The sequence below is a fragment of the Schistocerca gregaria genome, chromosome 8, assembly GCF_023897955.1.
Source record: "Schistocerca gregaria isolate iqSchGreg1 chromosome 8, iqSchGreg1.2, whole genome shotgun sequence".
NCBI lineage: Eukaryota > Metazoa > Arthropoda > Insecta > Orthoptera > Acrididae > Schistocerca > Schistocerca gregaria.
Window position 1 is genome coordinate 491,193,541 of NC_064927.1, and position 27,364 is coordinate 491,220,904.

The 27,364-nt window shown below is 40.4% G+C and overlaps 1 protein-coding gene across 2 annotated transcripts in view; it reads right to left on the reverse strand.

Moving 5' to 3' along the window:
• Positions 1 to 27,364, reverse strand: part of LOC126285018 (SID1 transmembrane family member 1-like) — a 119,152-nt gene that overhangs the window by 16,205 nt on the left and 75,583 nt on the right. Inside the window, exons 15-16 of one of the 2 annotated variants that reach the window (XM_049984330.1) lie at positions 17,303 to 17,416; positions 6,281 to 6,370 (exon numbers count right to left, since the gene is read on the reverse strand). In XM_049984330.1, coding sequence (XP_049840287.1) covers positions 6,320 to 6,370; positions 17,303 to 17,416 — 165 coding nt within the window. In that variant the 3' untranslated portion in view covers positions 6,281 to 6,319. Of the gene's footprint in view, positions 1 to 6,280; positions 6,371 to 17,302; positions 17,417 to 27,364 lie in introns of those variants that run through there. The other variant, XM_049984329.1, reaches the window with a different exon arrangement.

The following is a 27,364-nucleotide window of genomic DNA, read 5'->3' on the forward strand; positions in this document are numbered from 1 at the left end:
ATGTGTCGCTCATGTTTCCTTAGGGACATCTGTATGCTTCCTGAACCACTGACCTCTCACTGTTGCAGACGAGCTACTTCTGTACCTTGGTGAATAAAAACGTTTTGAGTACTTATCACACAATGTATGTACCTCATTGCAAGCCGTCATTTGCGAGATATAACACATGCACCAAAGATATCAGTTATCTTAATGCCCGCTTTGATGTTAAAAAAATGCATTCCTTGTTTAAAGAAAAGTACACTCATTTGGATGTAAAATATAAGTTTTATCTTACATATTTCCATGACAACTTTTCATTATGGTTCGGGCGTCTGCATAAAATGTGAAGAACTTGATGTAAAAATCAAGAGCTCCTCTATTGGTGATGCAGCTGAAAGGGCGGCTCTTGCTGAACTTACTATCCACAAAAGACAAGCAAAGAAATTTGACAATAAACCTCAATGCGTCACCAAGTTATGTGAAGAATGTGAAGACAGTCACACTTTCATTTGATTTTATGCAAAATTTCTCCCTTCCCGTGGTCTCAGTTCAGGATATATTTTACTCGAGGCAACTTTGGGTGAACTGTTTTGGGATAAAAAACCTAAAAACTATGAAATTTGAATATTCCTGTACCACAAAGGAGTAACCCACAAAGGAGCCAATGAGTTATGCAGCATGCTATTGACATACAATGACACTAATATTTCATCAAATGTTAAAAACCTGTATTTCTTTTCTTATGGCACCTGCGGGCAGAATCAGAATCACTCCATGATAAGAGTCTGCCTTGCTCTTGCAGATACATGACATTATGAGCAAATTTTTCATTACTTTCTGGTTCAAAGGCATTCATATCTTCCAAACGATTGAGATTTTGGTACTATTAAGAGGATGATACTTAAAAATGATCAGATATATACACTTGATGAATATGAAGAGTTGTGTGCTCAGTCCAGTAACAACTTTACCATCGCCAAGCTACTCACCACTGACGTAAGAGATTTTGATGGTTGGTGGAACGAATATTACACAAAAATCCCATTAGCCAGAGAATGTCAAGGGTGAAGTGTGCCAAAAGAAGCAAAACTCAAGTTTGCTACCACTTGATATACAGAGTTGTGCTACAACTCTAAGGAGAAAGGGGTAATCACAGCATACACTACCACTGATAGATTACAAAAGCACAGCTATCAGCTGCTGAATCCTGTTTCCCGGACATAGATATTGATTCCCCTTCAAGTAATGCAGCCTCCCCATTAGGGAAAGTTCCAATCAACATCAAGAAAATGGAAGATATCAAGATGATGATAATTCATATTCCTGAAAATTTCAAAGATTTTTATGATGAACTATTTACCGGGCCAACGACTGAACACAACAATGATACAATGGTTGAGAATGATCTACACTCCTGGAAATGGAAAAAAGAACACATTGACACCGGTGTGTCAGACCCACCATACTTGCTCCGGACACTGCGAGAGGGCTGTACAAGCAATGATCACACGCACGGCACAGCGGACACACTAGGAACCGCGGTGTTGGCCGTCGAATGGCGCTAGCTGCGCAGCATTTCTGCACCGCCGCCGTCAGTGTCAGCCAGTTTGCCGTGGCATACGGAGCTCCATCGCAGTCTTTAACACTGGTAGCATGCCGCGACAGCGTGGACGTGAACCGTATGTGCAGTTGACGGACTTTGAGCGAGGGCGTATAGTGGGCATGCGGGAGGCCGGGTGGACGTACCGCCGAATTGCTCAACACGTGGGGCGTGAGGTCTCCACAGTACATCGATGTTGTCGCCAGTGGTCGGCGGAAGGTGCACGTGCCCGTCGACCTGGGACAGGACCGCAGCGACGCACGGATGCACGCCAAGACCGTAGGATCCTACGCAGTGCCGTAGGGGACCGCACCGCCACTTACCAGCAAATTAGGGACACTGTTGCTCCTGGGGTATCGGCGAGGACCATTCGCAACCGTCTCCATGAAGTTGGGCTATGGTCCTGCACACCGTTAGGCCGTCTTCCGCTCACGCCCCAACATCGTGCAGCCCACCTCCAGTGGTGTCGCGACAGGCGTGAATGGAGGGACGAATGGAGACGTGTCATCTTCAGCGATGAGAGTCGCTTCTTCCTTGATGCCAATGATGGTCGTATGCGTGTTTGGCGCCGTGCAGGTGAGCGCCACAATCAGGACTGCATACGACCGAGGCACACAGGGCCAACACCCGGCATCATGGTGTGGGGAGCGATCTCCTACACTGGCCGTACACCTCTGGTGATCGTCGAGGAGACACTGAATAGTGCACGGTACATCCAAACCGTCATCGAACCCATCGTTCTACCATTCCTAGACCAGCAAGGGAACTTGCTGTTCCAACACGATAATGCACGTCCGCAAGTATCTCGTGCCACCCAACGTGCTCTAGAAGGTGTAAGTCAACTACCCTGGCCAGCAAGATCTCCGGATCTGTCCCCCATTGAGCATGTTTGGGACTGTATGAAGTGTCGTCTCATGCGGTCTGCACGTCCAGCACGAACGCTGGTCCAACTGAGGCGCCAGGTGGAAATGGCATGGCAAGCCGTTCCACAGGACTACATCCAGCATCTCTACGATCGTCTCCATGGGAGAATAGCAGCCTGCATTGCTGCGAAAGGTGGATATACACTGTACTAGTGCCGACATTGTGCATGCTCTGTTGCCTGTGTCTATGTGCCTGTGGTTCTGTCAGTGTGACCATGTGATGTATCTGACCCCAGGAATGTGTCAATAAAGTTTCCCCTTCCTGGGACAATGAATTCACGGTGTTCTTATTTCAATTTCCAGGAGTGTATTTTAAGAGAATTTTACTTTGTTATATTCCTGTTTTCCGATAACTTTGCAATACTGTAACTTCATTTTTGATGTAATATGAAAAAATATAAACTTTAAATGAATGACTACCTTTTTCCCAAGTTCTAAGTTTTCAGCTGTCTGTAAAAACCAGTTGAGTGCAAAAACAGCATAAGTCTGGATCAAATTTTAAATTTTCATGAGCCTAATTTATGTCAAAATTAAGAAATTTTTGCACAACAGCAACATAAATGCATGTTATGACAGAGGAAAAAAAATTGATAACTTGGAGGAGTTATGGCATTTTTTCTCTCTCCTGAAAATTTTGGAATTTGTGACTGAAGTAGTTTCTGTACTCACTGATTCAATTATAAGTGCCACAAATGTTACTTTGGTTGAAATGAACTAAGTTTTGTCAAAAATTTAAAAAATTCTATGAATAGGGAACATTATTTTCACAGCAAATTCCTGTCTGCATTTATTTGAACTATTTGACTGGATTTATTTTGGGTTAATGCAACAGATGCATTGGCTGGCCTCTAGACTGTAGCACAGCCAACACTTAAAAATCCAACCACATATATCAGATGCTCTCTATACAGTGATTTTCTGATTTACAATTTTATTACTCATGCAGCTGCATGTGGTGGCTCACAAGCTATTGACTGAACAATTATTTTGTGAAAGAAACAAGTTTTAGCTTCTCTATCTCCATTTATTATCTGTATAGTTGCACACGGTTTGCCTCATCTGAGGAAATCATCTCAATTATTATCTGTCACACTGCAGTGTTCAGTGGCCACCAGGCCATATGTTACTGTTCACAAAATGCTGCCACCATACAAAAATCTTTTTAAGCACAGAAGGACAACCATATATCACTACAGTGTGGAGCAAATGTAATTTACAGTTGTGGTACACCATTTGGCACCACAGTCAAAATTGTACCTGGGTGCACTATGCTGATTTCACTTGTGTTTTAAGTGTTTCTGTTTCTTATGCAATTTCTGACATCAGTCACATCCATAATCTCAGTTTGCATTACAGGTACAGTGTACTGTGACAAGATTAAATGAAACACAGTTGTGAGTTCAAATAAGCATCCAAACTTTCCTTAAGCTTATTCATTATTTTTGTCTAATAAAACTACATTTTGTAATAATGTGGTCATAAATTTAATGGTTCCCATTTTAGTTAGTATTAATCCTTCTATCAATTAAGCAAACTAAGTGCTTTGTTACTTTATTTCTACAATATGATGCCATATTTCCAATTACTATTTCAGAAAAGTACATTGCCGAATTGGCGACACTTCACGGTCAGCTCCAGGCTGAGATGGCTTACACAGCTTTAAGCTGCAGTGGATGGGTATCACTGCTGTGGGTCGGCTGTGGGGATCCAACGGATGTCCAGTATGCCAAGTCCTCCAGTCGGTACTCACTGGTGGTGAGCCCACTTACAGCTCGCACTGAGGTTGACCTCTCGCCTGGAGAAGAGCGGGTAGTCACCTCGGGGTGTAGCCAGCAGTGAAAGACTTCCCAGGGGGCCACACGTAATGCATTCCTGGTTAGTCTAAGAAATAGGTTCCAGGTGCTGGCTGTAGCTGACACTGACAGTCAACCAGATGTAATCGCTTGTCATGTTTCAGAGGAAACCTCTCAGCCTGCAAGATCTGGGCAATCACAGAGGGCTGCCAAGAAGAGGAAGAAAGCCAATGTGCACTCTGTGTGCATAACAGGTGTTATGGAACTGAACCTTCTGGATCCCATGAAGAGCACACGGTGCAGCCAACTGAGTGTGGTGGCTCACATTGGTACCAATGATGTATGTCACTTTGGATCAGAAGAGATTCTCTTTGGTTTCGAGCAGCTAACAGAAGTGGTAAAGGCTGCCAGTCTTGCTTGTGAGATGAAAGCAGAGCTCACCATTTGCAGCACAGAGCTGAGTGGACATTTTGAATCAGAGGCTCACATTGTTCTGGGACCATTAGGCGTCTGATTTCTTGACTTGTGCCGTAGGGTGGTTGGGTTTCGTATACTGCTGAATAGATGAGTCCACTACATGTAGGAGGTAGCTAAACGAGTAGCAAGGGCTGTGTGGAATGGAATGGGCAGTTTCTTAGGTTAGAGGGTCTTGGGGAAACATAAAAAAGTTTTTAGCCTCAAAGGGTGCATGCTGAACACAGGAAGAAAGTAGGTACAGGTGCCACCGGTGTAACAGTTGTAAACTGTTGTTGTTGTGTTGGGAAAGTACCAGAGCACCAAGTGCTAATAGAAAGCATTGATGCTCAAATCATTATAGGCACTGAAAGCTGGCTAAAGCCATAGATAAGTTCAGCCAAAATTTTGAAGAGAATCTAACAGTGTTCTGGAAGGATAGGCTAAACACAGTTGGTGGTGGCGTGTTTGTTGCTGCTAGAAGTAGGTTATGTCACAAAATTGAAGTAGATGGTTCCTATGAGTTAGTATGGGCAGAGATCATTCTTGATAACTGGAATAAAATAATAACTGGAACTTTTACCAACCTCCCAATTCAGATGATACAATTGCTGAAAGGTTCATAGAAAACTTGAGTTTAATTTCAAAAAATTACCTGACTCATATGATTATAGTTGGTGGTGACTTTAATTTACCCTTGATATGTTGGCAAAAATATATGTTTAAATGAGGAGGTATGCATAAAATATCATCTGAAATTGTGCCAAATGTATCCTCTGAAAATTAGTCAAGCAGTTAATTCACGAACCCATGCGAATAGTAAACAGATGTGAAAACACACTTGACCCCCTAGCAACAAATAATCCTAACCTAATAACAAGCATCAAAATGGATACATGGATTAGTGAACACAGGGTTGTCATAGCGACACTGGATATTGTAACTCCCAAATCCTCCAAAAGCAAACGAAAAATATACATATTCAAAAAAGCAGATAAAAATTAGCTTGACCCCTTCCTGAAAGGCAATCTCCACTCCTTCCAAATTAACAATATAAATGTAGGCCAGATGTAGCATGAATCCAAAGAAATAGTGTTGGCAGCAATTGAGAGATTTACAAAAAATAAACTGACCAACAGCAGAGCAGGCCCTTCTTGGTACACAATACAAGTCAAAACACTCTTACAGAAACAATGAAAAAAACATGCCAAATTTAAACGGACGCAAAATCTCCAAGACTGGCGATCTTTTACAGAAGCTTGAAATGTAGCCCAGGCATCAATGCGAGATGCTTGTAATAGTTTCCGCAACTATACTACATCTCAAAACCTGGCAGAAAGTCCAAAGAGATTCTGGTTGTATGTGAAGTATGCTAGTGGCAATACACAATCAATGCCTTCTCTGTGTGATAGCAACGGAAAACACTATGTGATCGAAAGTATCCAGACATGTGGCTGAAAATGACTTACAAGTTGGTGGCACCCTCCATTGGTAATGCTGAAATTCAATATGGTGTTGACCCACCCTTAGCCTTGATGACAGTTTCACTCTTGCAGGCATACGTTCAGTCAGGTGCTGGAAGGTTTCTTGTGGAATGGAACCCCTTTCTTCATAGAGTGCTGCACAGAGGAGAGGTATTGATGTCGGTCAGTGAGGTCTGGCTCAAAGTTGGCGTTCCAAAACAACCTAAAAGTGTTCTATAGGATTCAGGTAAGGACTGTGTGCAATCCAGTCCATTATAGGGATGTTATTGTTATGTAACTACTCTGCCACAGGCCGTGCATTGTGAACAGGTGATCGATTGTTTGAAAGATGCAATCGCTAGCCCCTAATTGATCTTCAACAATGGGAAGCAAGACGGTGCTTTAAATATCAATGTAGGACTGTGCTGTGATAGTGATATGCAAAACAACAAGGGATGCAAGCGCCCCCCCCCCCCCCCCCAATGAAAAACATGACCAATCCATAACGCCACCACCTCCGAATTTTACTGTTGGCACTAACACGCTGGCAGATGGTGTTCACCGGGCATTCGCCATACCCACACTCTGCAATTGGATAGCCACATTGTGTACTGTGATTTGTCGCACCAAACAATATTTTTCCACTGTTCAGTCATCCAATGTTTACGCTCCTTACACCAAGTGAGGTGTCGTTTGGCATTTACTGGCGTGATGTGTGGCTTCTGAGTAGCCGCTCGACCATGAAATCCAAGTTTTCTCACCTCCCACCTAACTGTCATAGTATTTGCAGTGGGTCCTGTTGCAGTTCGGAATTCCTGTGTGATGGTCTGGGTAGATGACTGCCTGTCACCCATTACGACCATCTTCAACTGTTGGCAGTCTCTGTTCGTCAACAGACAAGGCCGGCCTGTACGCTTTTGTGCTGTATGTGTCCCTTCACATTTCCACTTCACCGTCTCATCAGAAACAGTGGACCTAGGGATGTTTAGGAGTGTGGAAATCTCGCATACAGATGTACGACGCCCAATCACCTGACCACGTTCGAAGTCCGTGAGTTCCGCGGAGTGCCCCATTCTGCTCTCTGATGATGTCTAATGACTACTGAACTACTGAGGTCGCTGATATGGAGTACCTGGCAGTGTGTGGCAGCACAATGCACCTAATATGAAAAACATATGTTTTTGGGGGTCTCATAATTTTAAACATGGCTGAAGCAGCAACTGTTGAGAATCTTCACGGTAAATGATAACAGCCAAACAGTTGCATGATAAAGATTTATTGAAATCCTTGACCATGGTTTCGGTATATCTAAATATACCTTCATCAGAAGCAAAAATACACTAAAATTACATCCTGCAGTGGAGATGCATAAAACATTCGTGTCAAAGGCGTCATCAGTAGTTAAAATTAAAATATCACCTCCATCCACATTTTTGGTGGTGTCCGGATACTTTTGACCACATAGTGTACTATTGATGACAGTGCTGACAAAGCAGAGTTACTAAACACAGTCTACTGAAATTCCTTCACCAAAGAAGATGAAGTAAATATTCCAGAATTCAAATCAAGAATAGCTGCCAACATGAATAACATGGAAGTAGATATCCTCGGAGTAGTGAAGCAATTTAAATCACTCAACAAAAGCGAGTCTTTCGGTCCTGACTGTATACCAGTTAGGTTCCTTTCAGAGTATGCCGAGACAACAGATTCATACTTAACAATCATATACAACTGTTCACTTGACAAAAGTTCCGTACCCAAAGATTGGAAAGTTGCATAAATCACACCAATATTCAAGAAAGGTAGTAGGAGTAATCCAAAAATTACATACGCATATCACTAATGTCGATACGCAGCAGGATTTTGGAACATATATTGTGTTCGACATTTTGAATTACCTTGAAGAGAATGGTCTACTGACACATAGTTAACATGGATTTAGAAAACATCATTCTTGTGAAATAGAACTTGCTCTTTACTCATGCGAAGTGCTGAGTGTTATTGATAAGGGATTTCAAATTGATTCCGTATTTCTAGATTTCCAGAAGGCTTTTGATACTGTACCACACAAGTGGTTTGTAGTGAAAATGTAATATCATCTCCGTTACGTAACTGATTTCCTGTCAGCAGGGGTCACAGTTGACAGTAATTGATAGAAAGTGATCAAGTGAAACAGAAGTGATTTCTGGCATTCCTCGAGGTAGTGTTATATGCCCTTTGCTGTTCCTTATCTATATAAACAATTTAGGAGTTAACCTGAGCAGCCATCTTAGGTTCTTTGCAGATGTGTAAAGTCATCAGAAGTTCAAAACAAATTGCGAAGAAAAAGAAATCAAACAATGGAAAATCCAGGGTGGAATGTAACAATACGAGAGAAGGAAAGTTGCTTCTCACCATATAGCGGAGAAGCTGAGCCGCGATAGGCACAATAAAAATGTGTGTGCAAGTTGCGCTTGCGTGAGCGTGTTTGTGCGTGTGTGTATGTGTGTCTACTGCTGACAAAGGCCTTAATGGCTGAAAGCTATGATTGTGTGAATCTTTTTATTGTGCCTATCGTGGCTCAGCATCTCCTCTATATTGTGAGTAGCAACTTTCCTTCTCTCATATTGTAAAGAAAAAGATATTTGTATGGTGCAACAATTGACAATTAGCCCTAAATAACAAAAAGTATGAGGTCATCCACATGAGTGCTAAAAGGAATCTGTTAAATTTCACTTACAGGAAAATCAGTTTAATCTGAAGTTCATAAATTCAGCTAAATACCTAGGAATTAGAATTACGAATAATTTAAATTGGAAGGAATACACAGAAAATGTTATGGGGAAGGCTAACCAAAGACTGCATTTTATTGACAGGAGACTTAGAAAATGTAACAAATCTAGTAGAGAGACTGCCTACACTATGCTTGTCCACCCTCTTTCAGAATATTGCTGCATAGTATGGGATCCTTACCATATAGGGTTGACAAATTACCAAACTACATCAAGAAAGTTCCAAGCAGGGCAGGATGTTTCGTATTACCGCAATATAGGGGCGAGAGTGTCACTGAAATGATACAGTATTTGGGGTGGTAATCAATACAACAAAGGAATTTTTCGCTGCGGCAGGATCTTCTCATGAAATGTACGAGATTGGAATAATACAGAATTAGATGTTGATGAGTACCTGAAGACAAACTTGCATTAACTTTATGACTGCTTCCTCTCCAGCAGATAAGCTAAATCTTATATAATCTAAAACCTAAATATATTATGCATTCAGAGATTGACAGTAAACATAATTTCTTTTTATTTTTGATTCTTGCTGTAAGTACAATATTCTCGTTGACCTGTTTCTTGTACTTCCGTTTCTCCATAAAATGTATGGACCAAATAAAGAAATAATATTTATGCATTTATATGTATCACATGCCATGAATGTATGATAATCTGTGTGTCATGGGCACTGTTTTCTTTTTCTTACTTAGTTTATCATATAGTAAATGCTTCTCAGCTTATTACAAGATGTGAGGTGTTATAACTCTGAAATGAATTCGGAACGAAGTATGAAGTAAATTGTAATTGCATACACCCACACTGAAAAGGATTTAGTTGAAATGTTTAGGTAGAGTTGTGGGTACTGAGTTCACACTCTCAACATACCCACTTGCATGTACACTGAGAGACACGTTCTCTGTAGCAGCCTGACTAAAAACATACAGCGGAAATAATAATTCAGTCAGTATATGATGGAAAAAATTTTCTGCGTGACTTCTCCCAAGCTCCTTAAATGTGAAGTTTAATATTCTCTATACCCTTCCTTCCTTTCTTCATATGAATAAATATTAGATTCTGAAAGTTATGAGTCACTCACTTTCTTGTGGTTGGTTGGTTTTTCTAAAAAGGGGGGAGGGGGTGGGGGTGGGGGGAGAGGGGAGAAGTGACCAAACTGCTTGGTAATCGGCCCTTGTTCCTATTGTAACAATTCCACAAGGGAAATAATAAAACAAAGCAGACTACAGCACAATACCGAGAAGAAGGAAGAACCACAAGGACGACAAAGACCAACAAAAACTACAAGAAACAAAATAGTAAAATAAAAACACAGAGAGACACAAGAAACAGGTAGTAGAGAGTACAACAGGAGAGCAGATTACCGAGGCTGGCTGACCATGAAAATAAAGAAGCAGCCAGCCACTCTGCAACAGATTAAAACCTCCACCCTAAAACTTAGATCAAATGATAAAATACACCCTAACGTATAAAATTTAAAACCAAATCAGCCGATTAGGCATTGCCTGCTAAAATTAATGATAAAGAGTCCGGTAACAGAAAATGATGTCTCAGGACAGCCAATCTAGGGCAGTGCAAAAGAGTACGGGAGACTGTCAACCGGGTGACGCACTGAAACTGAGGTGGGTCTTCATGGCACAGGAGGTAGCCATGGGTCGCCCAAGCAAGGCCAATGTGGAGCCACTAGAGAACCATAGAGTCCCTCTACAGACATGGAGGACTTCCACACATTCGTAATCTCCTTAATGGCACGCAGTTTGTTGTGCATACTGAGACTATGCCATACTGTCTCCCAAAGCTAAAAATCCTTGCGACGTAATAATGAACACAGGTCAGTTATTGGAATGCTGATCTCCATAAGCTGTTTCCATGTAGCCTGTTTGGCCAGTCTGTTAGCAAGTTCATTGCCTGGGATTCGGATGTGACCTGGGTTCCAGACAAACACCACCGAATGACAGGACCGTTCCAGGGCATAGATGGATTCCTGGATGGTCGCTCGATAGCTTGTATGCTGCCCATAGAGTCAGTACACAGAAGAAAAACTCCCCAGGTCATGAATGTATGTGCTCAAGAACACGAGATATAGCCACCAGCTCTGCAGTGAAAACACTGCAGCCATTGGGTAAGGAATGCTGTTCAATAGGGCTTCTGTGAATGTAGGCAAAGCCAACGTAACCATCAGCCATCGAGCCGTCAGGTGCAAACCACTTCAGAGCCCCGGAACACGTCAAGAATCGAGAGAAAGTGGCAGCAGAGAGGCGCGGGAGTAACCGAGTTCTTAGGGTCACGTGAGAGGTCCAGGCAAAGCTTCGGCCGAGATTTACATCCTGGAGGTGTACGAATGGGCCTCGAGTAGAGGTGGTAAAGGGAAGGCCTCCAGTTCAGACAGATGTGACTGGATGCAAACCGCGACCATGAGCACTGACCTGGGCCCTGATGCCAACCAATCCGATCAAGGCCCCTTCCCACGGGCGCCACCCTGCCGCAGCAAAGGCTATGTCCGATGCCCCAGGGTGACCGGCATCTACTCCTTGGGATACATGGGGAGTTAACAGCGCAGGCATCATCAGAGCTATCCCTGTGCAGTCAGGGGGCTACAACCAACAGGGTATTTGGCGGCTTCACCTCAACCGACTGGCTATCGTGCTGGATATCAGATGCAAACAAGCAAACAAGTCCAGTATCATCATCAGCACAGAAAATGATAGTGTACAGTGGGTGGAGGAAAATGCACCAAGGACGGTGACTTCGCCCAACAGCTGGAGAATGAACGGAAGTGCAGATCCACGCCGACGAAGGATGTGAGAGGTCTCAGCATATGATGGACACGATGCACCATGTAAGGCGCCCTTTCCCAATTGGCTCGCTCTTTGGGAAAATTTTGAAAAATGGAGGTCAAACCCTACTGAGTACCATTACATAAAGGCCAAAACGTGAGAGACTCCCTTTAGTCACCTCTTATAGCAGGCAGGAATACCTCTGGCCTATTCTAACCCCCAGACCGACAGGGGGTACTTTTTTTGTGTCTATATGCTTGTTGCTACCAATTAAGTTGATTTTGACTGATAGCATCCAAAACATAATTCTGACCACTGTGAAACATCTCAAAATATTCAACAGGGAAAAAATCCATGGTTACATTTCTTAAAGACATTGTTTTAGTCATTACAGCTACACATGCAAAAAGAGGTAATCAAAGTAGTAGGTGAAAGACATATTTTTATTAATCATTTTCTATGGGCCCAATCAAAAAGGGAGATCTTAAAGAATACAGAATGAGTCACAGCATATATTAAAAAAATTTCAGTTGCCCTTTTGAATCTTAATATGTATACACTATTAGCAATATATTGTCACTGTATTGCTTAGTACTATTTGCGCTAATGTCAGCTTAATGTAACCTAGTAAATTAAAGGAAGCAGCTACTTTAGCCAAATTATAGGCTTAGACAAATCAGTTTTGTGCAGAAATATTTTGTTTCTGTTCATCACAATCTACTACAGACCAAAGTAGTTTTCTTTATCAAGATGGTGAAAATTATAAACTGCATTTAAACTTTTGTAGTATCAATTTCTGCAGGAGAGACCCTCACTTTCACAATTTTCCTTTGCCTTTCTCTTTACCCTTCCATCTATTCCTCTGCTTTCCCATCTCTTGCCTGTACCCCTTTCTCTTACCACTGACAGACAAACATCATTCTACATATATACTCTCCTAATTTATCAAGTACTTACATCACATTTGTTGCACCTCTTACTGGTTCTTATTGTGTCTTCATGAGCAGTTGTTCCTTTGTTCCTTAACCAGGTATTTTGATAAACTTACTCTTCCAACCTTAACCCTTTTTCTCTCTCCTCTCCTCTCTTCTCTCTCTCTCTCTCTCTCTCTCTCTCTCTCTCTCTCTCTGTCTGTGTGTGTGTGTGTGTGTGTGTGTGTGGCGGGGGGGTGCAAGTGCGTGCGCACATGCGAGAGCACACATGCGTGCGCATGTGTCCTCATCTGCAACGTTCTGGCTAACATTTAAGATAAAATAGATTAACTTCTTATAAATATCGCAGCACACGGTCCTACTAAACTCAAGTTGTAGATATGTTCAGAGACAGCTAATCGGGGTCACTAACGAAGTAATCCATTTATGTGACGAATTCAATAAGCGGCTCGAACAGACATTATTTGGCTCACATGCTGACACAGTTGTCCAAAGTATGCTGCACAAGTTTCACTGGGAAGTCCTTACACATCCTACATACACTCCCAATGAGATTTCCATGTTTTTAGAGGCCTGAAGAAAGACATATGAAGCTGTCAATTTGCTTTGGGCAAAGAGGTACATGCCTGGGTACAAACACGGTTCCATAGTCAACAGCAAACACTTTTCCATGAAGGAACTGATCACCTTGTCTCACAGACTGCGATTGTCTAACAGTTATGGCGATTATTTTTGAAATAACCAACAATTTGCAATTTTTTTTCATTTGGCTGTCCTTTATGCTATGGATGTCTGTTGTGTTTATGAAAGAATGTTAACAGTCAGAAAGCAAATTGAACAGTTCATCAAGTCACGAGACTGAAATGTTTTGACATCTTATACTGGCAGTTAGCAATGCTGTTGACTGTAGGACAGGGAAGATGTAAAACATCGAGGCATTTGATCACCACCAGATAGAGAGTGTCCAATGCTTGGTACTCCCCACCTCTAAGATCATGCAGCTACCAAGCTTTTAACAGTCCATTGTGGCAAGGGTGTACTATGAATACCTACTACAGATGCAGAGAAAATTCTCACCACCAGAGTTGACCGCCATGTCAAGAGCTCACTCCTAAATGGGGTTTCCATGGGCTATTGCTGACTATAACCATGGGTAGACAGGCTGCACTGCAGGAAATCACTTTTCAACCCGATGCTGAAGAACAGCAATAACTAACTGTAGCTATAGCACGAAAATCACAATGTCACTATGGAGTACAGAAGCCAACATACTTTCTGTTTAACACTGCTCATCAAATATACGAGCTACAGAGATTCACACCAGCAAAGAAAAACCCTCATAAGATTCTTGAAGTTTGGAAAAAGATCACCTAATTACACTGCTAGCTTTCAGGTTTGTTATAACAAGGACATCTTTTATACACATGAATATCCTTTTGTCATGTGGCGTTATTGTGGTCTTGTGTCTAGAGACGGGTTTGATGCAGCTCTCCACAGTCGTCTATCCTGTGTAAGCCTCTTCATCTCTGCATAACTACAGCAATCTACATCCTTTTGCAGGTATTGTATTGAAGCTTTTGTCTTCCTCTAGAATTCCCCCCCCCCCCCCCCCCTCCTCCCACACACAAATTTCTGTCCAGTATTTAATTGTGCCTCATGATTTGTGCTATCAACTGAGTCCTTGTTTTAGTTAAGTTATGCCATAAGTTCTTTTCCTTCCCATTCTATTCAGTACCTATTCATTAACAATGTTAAAAAGGACAGCTGCTACTCACCACACACACACACATACATGCAACCTATTTTTCTAAAGAAATAGGGCTCTCAGTTCTGTATTGCCATCCCCTACTTACACAACTACTCAACAGCTTCACAGTTCTCCTAAGTGTATTTTGTCCTTCATAGCTGTTTTCTCATAACAAATATCAGTAATATTAACATTTACTCTCTATTTTCACACAATTGAAGGACTATTAGCATGCTATTCAACAGACACACAAAAAATGTACCTTCCTGATTTTGATACTGTTAATGGACAGTGACAAGAAAATGGAATTATTCAAAGTCCTGTCAAACCAGAAAGTTAAATCGATATGGTTGATGTAGACTGCATTAATGGGGGAAGTCACCTGGCTATTACCGTATTTACTCGAATCTAAGCCGCACCTTCTTTTTTTCCTGTTTTTGTAATCCAAAAAACCACCTGCGGCTTAGAACTGAGTGCAAAATAAGTGGAAGTTCTGAAAAATGTTGGTAGGTGTCGCCACAACTAACTTCTGCCGTTTAACATATGTAGCGCTACACAGACATGCTTTGCAGGTACAAAGATAAATACTGGTGAAAAAACCTCTGCATCAGTAAATAAATAAAAAAAAAAAAATGTGGAAGACGAGCTTTTTTTCCTCTGCCCTGAGATTCGACCACTGTATTTTCATACATTATCCACTGAAGTAAATACAAATTCCGTATTGTTCATCTTCGAACGTTGCAGCGTTTCAATGTACTACGAAAATCCGACTGGCAAGACTGTTAGAGTGTTAGGGATGTTTGTCAATATGGCAAGCTCTACGTTCTGAATTTTTTCCTACCCGTGAGGAGAGATGGTAGCTAATAGGAACTTTTATGAATTGTGAATCACATGCAGTATTCTTTTCACCATAAGAATAATACAAATATAAACATGTTGCCCTGTATTCTTTCGTGTTTGCTGCTATCTCATTTAAATTCTGTCTGCGTAATAAACTACGAAACTAGAGTGAGACAACAGCAAACGCGGAAGAATATACATATCATGTCATGTTTATATTCGTATTATTCTTATACGTAATAGTGATACAGTCAGAAATGAAGCACGACAATTGACTAGATTTTTAAATCTAAGATGACTCTAATTTCTGTGCAGAATGTAATGTACTAAAGAGGCATCTGCAAAGATTTTCAAACGGAGAAATTTTTTCGCTAAACGCTCGTTCAGAACATCTTCAATCATACGCAGTCTATTATTTGGCTCTTGTTGATCATTATCAAAGAAAGCAGCAGTGTAAGTAATAACAAATAGCAGTCTGTTGCCATTGTTTCACTAATGAGACGATTCCTCTCCTTTTTTTTTTTTTTTTTAAATTGTAAGTGGCAGTAGCGTGCACAAAAGCAAGCAATGCCGCAAACACTCATTATCAGAATGCGACAAACAATGCATGACACAGTACAGTAATGCATTTTCAGCTTAGAGTGACGTAAACACCTATAACAAAGAGAACGGCACTTATCGGATCTAAGAAAAATAATGAATCAATTCAAATCAGACGGAGCACGTGAAAAAGGAACGGTACCCGTATAAATACGGACGAAGCGCCTGACGCATAGCAATGGCTACCTGGTAAAGCTTAACTGCTAAGCTTACGACTCGAACCGAAATTGTGGTGAAGTTTTTTCCACCAAATGTTACACCACTTCTACAGCCGATGAACCAGGGTGTACTGCAAACTTTAAACCTGATTTACAGAAAACAATTTTTAAGAAAGCTGATCCAAGATGATAGCATTCCTTTAGTGGACAAAATAGAAAAGACCAATTTAAAGGATGTTGTTTTTTGGGCCACTGAGGCATGGCTGAATATTTCAGAAAATACTCTGAGAAAATCGTGGAGAAAACTGTGGGCATCTCTTGAATTTCAGGACAATCTAGTTGAAAATGAAGACGAAAATCTATTACAAATGATACAGACAATCCCTGGAAGCTAGTGACGGAGACGTAGATGAGTGGATGGCAGCAGATGGGGCATGTGTGGAGAACCTTACTGACTCTGATTTAATTTCTGCTGTGATTCAAGATTAGGAAGAAGTGGACTGCTGTGATGAAAGTGACAATGAGCCTGAAAGTGACAAAGGAGAGCTGGTGCTACACAGTGACACAGCATAAGCCCTTGACCTTGCACTGTGTTATTTGGAGCAACAGCCCACTGCTATACACGCTGATTTGATGTTTATGGGACGATGGCACAACTATGCGTCATGTAACAGACTGGCTTCATTATGCCATAAAACAATGACTGAGTTTTTGTCATCTAAAAAGTAGGGATAAAATGTCCGCAGTATTTTAGTAAGTTTGACAGCTTTTCTTTCATTGTTATGCATTGTTTAAACCTAATATTTTCTTGCCAATTTTTCTAATACATGTTTACTGTACTGTGTAAATTGAAAAAGTTTGTATGTACAGCAGTTTACCACACAGTTTTCCATACTTAGACTAACATTTTTCATGTTTGGATTAACCGAATGTTTGGATTAGTAGGTCTCTGCTTTGACAGTTGAAAAACAACGTGACTGGTCATAGTGGTCATATTAATGTACCTGAGACTGACAGACTGCACGAGTAACTTTTATGTCCACTGAAATGGTAAAATGAAATGCAGCACTTTACTTCTTTAGGACAGCACAAGAATTACATGCAAATAACAAGAAATTGAAATGATAATAACACCTTTAACTTTAGAGGTAGTAACGTTTAAAATAGAAGTAATATCTCTGTAGTTTCTGTCTACGAAAATCAAGTCACATTTCACACTATTGGAAAATTAGTAGGGCTGCATTAATTTCCCAATGTACTTACCATAAATGAAAAGAACATGCTTGCAGCAGACAAGAAGTGCCATATATCATGTTTATCATAGAAATCTAAGATCTCACACGGTTGATTATACTGGCGAGACTGTGCTGGCGTTAGCTGTAATAAAAATTTCTTTATCACTAAGTGAGGAATATAAGAGCAATCCTTAACTTTACAGTGTTTAATTTTATGTTATTTTATTTTCATAAATTATGATTTGATGTAATTAATAAATGATGTCTTTCAAACCACCAAAAGCTTCTATTTAACACGATAATTTGTGTTCTATCACTAGTTTCAGTGAATTGCTATCATTTTGAGACTAAATTCTAAAAAACAAGTAGTTACATAAACTTTTAAAGGTGACGCTGATGTTATCATATGCTGCAAGATACAAATAAGTTTACAAACAAATTATGAACAGGGTGATAAGTCACAAGTATCACAAAGCCAATGTAACACAGGATATAGGAAATTCATGCACAGATTTTGGCACAGAGGATCAGGTTATTGTATGAAGTGGAGCAACGCACAGCCTGGCTAAGGACAATAATTACAGCATTAGAGGTGACCTGGATGAAAAAGGAGCAGCAACTACTCACAAAAATGTGAGTTTTGTGGAGGTCCTGCAACATTGCGAGCAGCCCTGGGTTAACAGTGCTTTGAGCCATGTGAAAACTAAATTGAGCAGGCTGCTGCTGACTGACATGAAATTTCATACGAGTGCATTGCTCGTTGCTATAATTGGGAGATGAGGATATACTACATGGCTTACACCTGAAAAAGAGACAGAAAGAAAGGTTGGCATAGCTTCTGGCAGATATACAGTGGGCCACCATAACACAAAGCAAGATACCTGTGGTTATTGGTTTCAGAGAGGTACCTGTTTTAGATGTAGATAAGAGTAGAGTTTTATTGGTCCTGGTAATCATACAGTACACAAATAGTACATTCTGGTGTAGGACAAGTCAACGTATAACAAAATATAATATTAAATTTGCATTACGCTCATTATTTCTGCATTTTAAATGATCACTGATTTACAATATACAGAGCAAATATTGTACAAAAATAAAGAATAGATATTTTACAGCAGAAAGAGCATGTACTGTACTGGCAGTTTAATATTTGCAACATATACATGGTAAATCATTAAAGCTCTAGTAACATTTATATGATACATCACTAAGGCAAAGACACAAATCATTAGTGAACTTCCTGAAGGAACTCATGGAGGCTATAGAAGCAGTGATAAGTCATATATGGCTTCGCAGTTGACTTGAAATTTGCCAGGTCATTTATTGATTTAATTTGTGGAGGAAGTTTATAATAAATAACTTTCCCATAATACAGGGTTCCTTTTTTATTCAGGGTGCTGTTGGTGGGCTCTAAATGAAAGTTTCCTTTTTCCCCTGGTGCTATAGGAGTGGATATTTTCACTTTTATGGAAGAGAGTGGGATGTTTCATCGAAAATTTTTTCACAAACACAGTTATCTCATACACATATATACATGGAAGTGGGAGGATTTCTAGCTTTTTAAAGAGTGGTCTACACATTTTGTTCCATTTTACACCTTCCATTATTCTTATAATTCTTTTTTGTAGCCTAAAGAGCTTTTGGCTAAGGGAAGAGTTACTCCAGAAAATAATTCCATATTTCAGTTGTGAGTATATACAGGCACAATACACAGTTTTCAGAGAATCTTTGTTGCAGTATCCCTCTAATATCCTCACTAAGTAGCATGTAGTGCTTAATTTCTGACAGACCTTTTCAATATGCATCTCCCTTTTAAGGTTATCTTGGGAGCTATACTCCTAAGAACTTAATGTTGTCTACATTCTGAACGTCTTTGTCAGATATCTGAATAGTTTGCTCACCTTTTTTCACATTACATAAATTTAGTGGCACCATCTTACTTGCATTTATTACCAATTTGTTGTGACTAAACCAGTTTTCAATATTGTTCTGTGTCTCTGTCGTAGGCTTCAAAGCATTTCCATTTCTTTCCCACTCACTAGCACCCTTGTATCATCAGCAAACTGGATGATGTGCTCAAAGAATTTGTTTAGGCCATTCACATATAACAGGAATAGGAGATGTCCCAGAACTGAACCTTGTGGCACTCCATATTTAATGGTTTCATAGTTTGAAGTCAAGCTTAGGCAACAGTTTTGTGAGATCTATAATATCAAAAGCCTTAGAGAGATCCCCCCCCCCCAAGAACCATGGACCTTGCCATTGGTGGGGAGGCTTGCGTACCTCAGCGATACAGATGGCCGTACCGTAAGTGCAACCACAACGGAGGGGTATCTGTTGAGAGGCCAGACAAACGTGTGGTTCCTGAAGAGGGGCAGCAGCCTTTTCAGTAGTTGCGGGGGCAACAGTCTGGATGATTGACTGATCTGGCCTTGCAACATTAACCAAAACGGCGTTGCTGTGCTGGTACTGCGAACGGCTGAAAGCAAGGGGAAACTACAGCCGTAATTTTTCCCGAGGACATGCAGCTTTACTGTATGATTAAATGATGATGGCATCCTCTTGGGTAAAATATTCCGGAGGTAAAATAGTCCCCCATTCGGATCTCCGGGCAGGGACTACTCAGGAGGATGTCGTTATCAGGAGAAAGAAAACTGGCGTTCTACGGATCGGAGCGTGGAATGTCAGATCCCTTAATCGGGCAGGTAGGTTAGAACATTTAAAAAGGGAAATGGATAGGTTAAAGTTAGATATAGTGGGAATCAGTGAAGTTTGGTGGCAGGAGGAACAAGACTTCTGGTCAGGTGATTACAGGGTTATAAACACAAAATCAAATAGGGGTAATGCAGGAGTAGGTTTAATAATGAATAGGAAAATAGGAATGCGGGTAAGCTACTACAAACAGCATAGTGAACGCATTATTGTGGCCAAGATAGATACGAAGCCCACACCTACTACAGTAGTACAAGTTTATATGCCAACTAGCTCTGCAGATGACGAAGAAATTGAAGAAATGTACGATGAAATAAAAGAAATTATTCAGATAGTGGAGGGAGACGAAAATTTAATAGTAATGGGTGACTGGAATTCGAGTGTAGGAAAAGGGAGAGAAGGAAACATAGTAGGTGAATATGGATTGGGGCTAAGAAATGAAAGAGGAAGCCGCCTAGTAGAATTTTGTACAGAGCACAACTTAGTCATAGGTAACACTTGGTTTAAGAATCATGAAAGAAGGTTGTATACGTGGAAGAACCCTAGAGATACTAAAAGGTATCAGATAGATTATATAATGGTAAGACAGAGATTTAGGAACCAGGTTTTAAGTTGTAAGACATTTCCAGGGGCAGATGTGGACTCTGACCACAATCTATTGGTTATGACCTGTAGATTAAAACTGAAGAAACTGCAAAAAATGTGGGAAATTAAGGAGATGGGACCTGGATAAACTGAAAGAACCAGAGGTTGTACAGAGTTTCAGGGAGAGCATAAGGGAACAATTGACAGGAATAGGGGAAAGAAATACAGTAGAAGAAGAATGGGTAGCTTTGAGGGATGAAGTAGTGAAGGCAGCAGAGGATAAAGTAGGTAAAAAGACGAGGGCTGCTAGAAATCCTTGGGTAACAGAAGAAATATTGAATTTAATTGATGAAAGGAGAAAATATAAAAATGCAGTAAATGAAGCAGGCAAAAAGGAATACAAACGTCTCAAAAATGAGATCGACAGGAAGTGCAAAATGGCTAAACAGGGATGGCTAGAGGACAAATGTAAGGATGTAGAAGCTTATCTCACTAGGAGTAAGATAGATACTGCATACAGGAAAATTAGAGAGACCTTTGGAGAGAAAAGAACCACGTGTATGAATATCAAGAGCTCAGATGGCAACCCAGTTCTAAGCAAAGAAGGGAAGGCAGAAAGGTGGAAGGAATATATAGAAGGTTTATACAAGGGTGATGTACTTGAGGACAATATTATGGAAATGGAAGAGGATGTAGATGAAGACGAAATTGGTGATACGATACTGCGTGAAGAGTTTGACAGAGCACTGAAAGACCTGAGTCGAAACAAGGCCCCCGGAGTAGACAACATTCCATTAGAACTACTGACGGCCTTGGGAGAGCCAGTCATGACAAAACTCTACCAGCTGGTGAGCAAGATGTATGAGACAGGCGAAATACCCTCAGACTTCAAGAATAATAATTCCAATCCCAAAGAAAGCAGGTGCTGACAGATGTGAAAATTACCGAACTATCAGTTTAATAAGTCACAGCTGCAAAATACTAACGCAAATTCTTTACAGACGAATGGAAAAACTGGTAGATGCAGACCTCGGGGAGGATCAGTTTGGATTCCGTCGAAATGTTGGAACACGTGAGGTAATACTGACCTTACGACTTATCTTAGAAGAAAGATTAAGAAAAGGCAAACCTACGTTTCTAGCATTTGTAGACTTAGAGAAAGCTTTTGACAATGTTGACTGGAATACTCCTTTCCAAATTCTAAAGGTGGCAGGGGTAAAATACAGGGAGCGAAAGGCTATTTACAATTTGTACAGAAACCAGATGGTAGTCATAAGAGTTGAGGGGCATGAAAGGGAAGCAGTGGTTGGAAAAGGAGTGAGACAGGGTTGTAGCCTCTCCCCGATGTTATTCAATCTGTATATTGAGCAAGCAGTAAAGGAAGCAAAAGAAAAATTCGGAGTAGGTATTAAAATTCATGGAGACGAAGTAAAAACTTTGAGGTTCGCCGATGACATTGTAATTCTGTCAGAGACGGCAAAGGACTTGGAAGAGCAGTTGAACGGTATGGACAGTGTCTTGAAAGGAGGATATAAGATGAACATCAACAAAAGCAAAACGAGGATAATGGAATGTAGTCCAATTAAATCGGGTGATGCTGAGGGAATTAGATAAGGAAATGAGACACTTAAAGTAGTAAAGGAGTTTTGCTATTTAGGAAGTAAAATAACTGATGATGGTCGAAGTAGAGAGGATATAAAATGTAGACTGGCAATGGCAAGGAAAGCGTTTCTGAAGAAGAGAAATTTGTTAACATCGAATATAGATTTAAGTGTCAGGAAGTCATTTCTGAAAATATTTGTTTGGAGTGTAGCCATGTATGGAAGTGAAACATGGACGATAACTAGTTTGGACAAGAAGAGAATAGAAGCTTTCGAAATGTGGTGCTACAGAAGAATACTGAAGATAAGGTGGATAGATCACGTAACTAATGAGGAGGTATTGAATAGGATTGGGGAGAAGAGAAGTTTGTGGCACAACTTGACTAGAAGAAGGGATCGGTAGGTAGGACATGTTTTGAGGCATCAAGGGATCACAAATTTAGCATTGGAGGGCAGCGTGGAGGGTAAAAATAGTAGAGGGAGACCAAGAGATGAGTACACTAAGCAGATTCAGAAGGATGTAGGTTGCAGTAGGTACTGGGAGATGAAGAAGCTTGCACAGGATAGAGTAGCATGGAGAGCTGCATCAAACCAGTCTCAGGACTGAAGACCACAACAACAACATAGAGAGATCTAGACATATTCCAATGACATTTTCGCCATTATCTACTTTCTGAAACACTTCACTTAATAGTTCAAAAATTGCTGCATATATTGATCGGCCTTTCCTGAAACCATGTTGTGCTTTGGATGGTATTTTGTGCTCTTCTAGAAAATCTACTACCGTACTCTTCAAAAAAAATTTTTTTCTACAATTTTTGAGAATACATATAGTAGAGCAATGGACCTGTAGTTAGCCACTTCATCCTTTTTACCTTTTTTGAATAGTGGTTTGAGCTTAGCCATTTTTAGGCATGACAGAAAAAATCCAATTTGAAAGGAACTATTATAAAGGTGAGCCAATGGTTCAATAATGAGATCTCCACATTTTTGAATACGGCTGTCTGGGATGCGATCTATTCCAGTGGAATGGTTCGCTTTTACAGTTCTGATAACTGACAGGACTTCTTTCTGGATTGTTGGAAAGAGAAACAGTGAAGCAGGATTTATGTGTGTATTTACAGATGATACTGGGTAGTTTGTATTGTTAGGTCGGATTTCACTGATTAATTGCTCACTTATAATGCTTTATAAGTATTGAACACATTTGCTATTTCTTTAGGATCATTAATCTTTGTCATTAACAATTCAATTTAATATTGGAATTTTGTGGAGAAACATTATCAGTTTGCTGTTTTACTATACTCCATACAGTTTTCATTTTGTTATTGGAGTTATTTATATAGCAATCATTTGCCATTACTTTAGCTTCTTTGATCACTTTTTTAAGTATCATTTTATAATTCTTGAAATATTCAAGGAATTCTTTGGATACTATGGAAGACTTGGAGATCTCGTATAATCTTCATTTTTCAGCACATGACTTTTTTATACCTGTTGTCAATCAGCAATTTTTTCTCTTAAGCCTACTACACTTGATTTTCTGATTTTTAGCTGGAAATGTCATGTTAAAATAATGTGTAAACATATCAATAAACTTGTTGAACTTCTCATCTGTGTTTTCGTATCTGTATTTTTCAGTCCATTTAAATCAGGATTCAGGCAACCTGTTTTAAAAGAAGTGACAATAACAGGAGAGACCTAAAAATACTCAAGGATGCAAAGAAAGGTAAGGTAAGGTTAGCTTATTTCATCAAAATCTTAGAGGACTGAGTAAAGAGGTAGAAGAGTTTTGTGTCTGTTTGGTAACTTTAGGGAGTTCTGAAAAGATAGATATGCTTCTTTGCCTATTTGAGCACAACATAACAACGGTGTTAGATTATAATTATCCGGGCTGTTATGTCGTGGTCGGTTGATGAATTCTGTGGTGATTCCCAACATTTCGTCTCCGACTGCGGGAGACATCTTCAAGGGGGTCCGTAGCTCGATGGAAGGTCCAACACACCCACTGGCTCGCTACTGTTGGACCTTCCATCGAGCTACAGACCCCCTTGAAGATGTCTCCCGCAGTCGGAGACGAAATGTTGGGAATCACCACAGAATTCATCAACCGACCACGGCATAACAGCCCGGCCTTGAAAGTCTACATTTTAGTAACGGGGTCAGATAAGTTGCATATAAAACATTACACTCTTAGCAGCTTACTCCTGCATAACTAAATCACACAGTGTGATTGGAAAGTTTTAAAAATGGATCTGCTATTGATAACTGGTTTGGCAGGCAGGTACATGGAAGGTGGGGAGTGAGTCATTGCCTTGTCCTTGAACACCCTCTGATAGGAAACTGTGTTTCTTTTATTCAGTTAGTTGCGGCAGCTGGTTGAGTGCGGGTCTGTTAGGGCTTGTTGCCGGATTCTGTCTGCATGAAAAGGGACGTAAAAATAGAACAACGATTTTGTGCAAAATTTTGTTTTAGAACCGAGAAATTAGCTTCTGAGACTTACGAACTATTAAAAACAGCTTTTGGAAATAATTGTATGAGCCAGTCAAATGTTTTTGTCTGGTTCAAGAGATTTAAAAATGGCCATGAATCATTTGAAGATTAACCATGGTCTGGCCGTCCTTCCATCTCAGAAACGAATTAAAATGTGAAAGTTTGTGACTTAGTGCACTCTGATTGTAGACTTACAATTAGGGAGATGGCTGATGAACTTAATGCAGTTCAGGTAATTTTAACTGAAGATCTGAACATGCATCGAGTGTCTGCAAAATTCATTTCAAAAGTGTTGTCAAGTGACCAGAGACAATACCGACTTGAAGTGTGCCAAGAACTGATTAACTGGACTGAAAATGGCCCAGATTTGTTAAATAGGGTAATTACAGGTGACAAATAGTGGATATATAGATATGATCCTGAAACTAAAGTGCAGTCATTGCAGTGGAAGACTCCAGGTTCACCATGACCGAAAAAAGCATGGCAAAGTCGGTCGAAGGTGAAGCCAATGTTGGTGATTCTCTCTCTCTCTCTCTCTCTCTCTCTCTCTCTCTCTTTTTACTCTGCTGGTATTGTGCATCAAGAATTTACCCCTGGAGGACAGACAATTAACCAGGAATACTATAAATGCCCTTGAGCATTTGCGCAAAAACGAGTTGGGTGCTACACCATGACAATGCTCTAGCTCATCGTGTCTCCTCCATCGTTGAATTTTTGACCAAATTCAAAATTCCTGTGCTTCCACAACTGCCATATTCCCCTGATTGTTGTTGTTGTTGTTGCTGTGGTCTCAGTCCTGAGACTGGTTTGATGCAGCTCTCCATGCTACTCTATTCTGTGCAAGCTTCTTCATCTCCCAGTACCGATTGCAACTTACATCCTTCTGAATCTGCTTGGTGTATTCATCTCTTGGTCTCCCTCTACTATTTTTACCCTCCACGCTGCCCTCCAATACTAAATTGGTGATCCCTTGATGCCTCAGAACATGTCCTACCAACCAATCCCTTCTTCTAGTCAAGTTGTGCCACAAACTTCTCTTCTTACCAACTCTCTTCAACACCTCCTCATTAGTTATGTGATCTACCCATTTAATCTTCAGCATTCTTCTGTAGCACCACATTTCGAAAGCTTCTATTCTCTTCTTGTCCAAACTATTTATCGTCCATGTTTCAGTTCCATACATGGCTACACTCTATACAAATACTTTCACAAACGACTTTCTCACACTTAAATCTATACTCGATGTTAACAAATTCCTCTTCTTCAGAAACACTTTCCTTGCCATTCCCAGTCTACATTTTATATCCTCTCTACTTCGACCATCATCAGTTATTTTGCTCGCCAAATAGCAAAAATCCTTTACTACTTTAAGTGTCTCATTTCCTAATCTAATTCCCTCAGCATCACCCGACTTAATTTGACTACATTCCATCATCCTCGTTTTCCTTTTGTTGATGTTCATCTTATATCCTCCTTTCAAGACTTGCTCAATATACAGATTGAATAACATTGGGGAGAGGCTACAACCCTGTCTCACTCCCTTCCCAACCACTGCTTCCCTTTCATGCCCCTCAACTCTCATAACTGCCATTTGGTTTCTATACAAATTGTAAATAGCCTTTCGCTCCCTGTATTTTACCCCTGCCACCTTCAGAATTCCCCTGATTATATCCCTGCAAACTTCTACCTGTTTCTTAAACTAAAATTTTCACTGAAAGGGAAGCAATTTGACTAAACTGAAGACATCCAGGCAAATACGGAGAGCGTCCTTAACACGCTTCAGCAAAAACGTTTCCAGGAATGTTTCCAAAAAGTGGAAACACCGTTGGAGTCAATGTGTTCCATCAGAAGGGGACTATTTTGAAGGAGATGCGTCACAGTAGCATGTAAGTACCACAGTACCACCATCGTACAATTACAAGCCCATTCTTAAAACTTTCCAATCATACCTTGTACGTTAAAAAATATTGAGACAAGTATATTTTATAGTGATTAGCCCATACAAGTTTGTGTTGGTGAGTTAATGCTGAAAAATGCATAACTTTTAATTGTAACTGTATAAAGATCCCTAGTGGCAAATTCTGAAATGTTTATGAGGAATTTGGAATCCTTACTATGATATCTATGATGCAATAATTGGGGATATAAAAAATTTACTCACCAAGTGATGGAAAGAAAATACACATATGCAAAGTATTACATATGCAAGCTTTCGGAGTCAGTGGCTCCTCCTGGGAGAGAGGTTGAAGGGGAAGGAAGGGGGGTGAAGGCTTAGAAAAAGCGGTAGAGTTCAGAAAAGTCACCCAGAACCAGGGATCACAGGAGACTTACCAGAGAGGATGAGAAGGAATGAGATTTGAAAACCTGAGCACTTAAAGGTGGAAGACAGGGTAATGTGCAACATAGAGATTACTGCTAAAACATTGTGCATGAATTAATAAAAGCAAAAAGCTAAGTGCATTTTATGTGATAAAGCTGGGAGGGCGACAACGAAAAACAGATGTTGTAATGGAGTGAAGAAAGGAGTAGTTAATGTCCAACAGAACAGACACCATTGATGACCTGCAGCCGTCTAGAACAAAATTAGAATTACATTAATACCTTCAGTTGCTAACGGGCGTTGATATATATCAATGGGCATAGGTGAAAATGTGTTCCCCGACCATGATTCGAATCTGGGATCTCCTGCTTACATT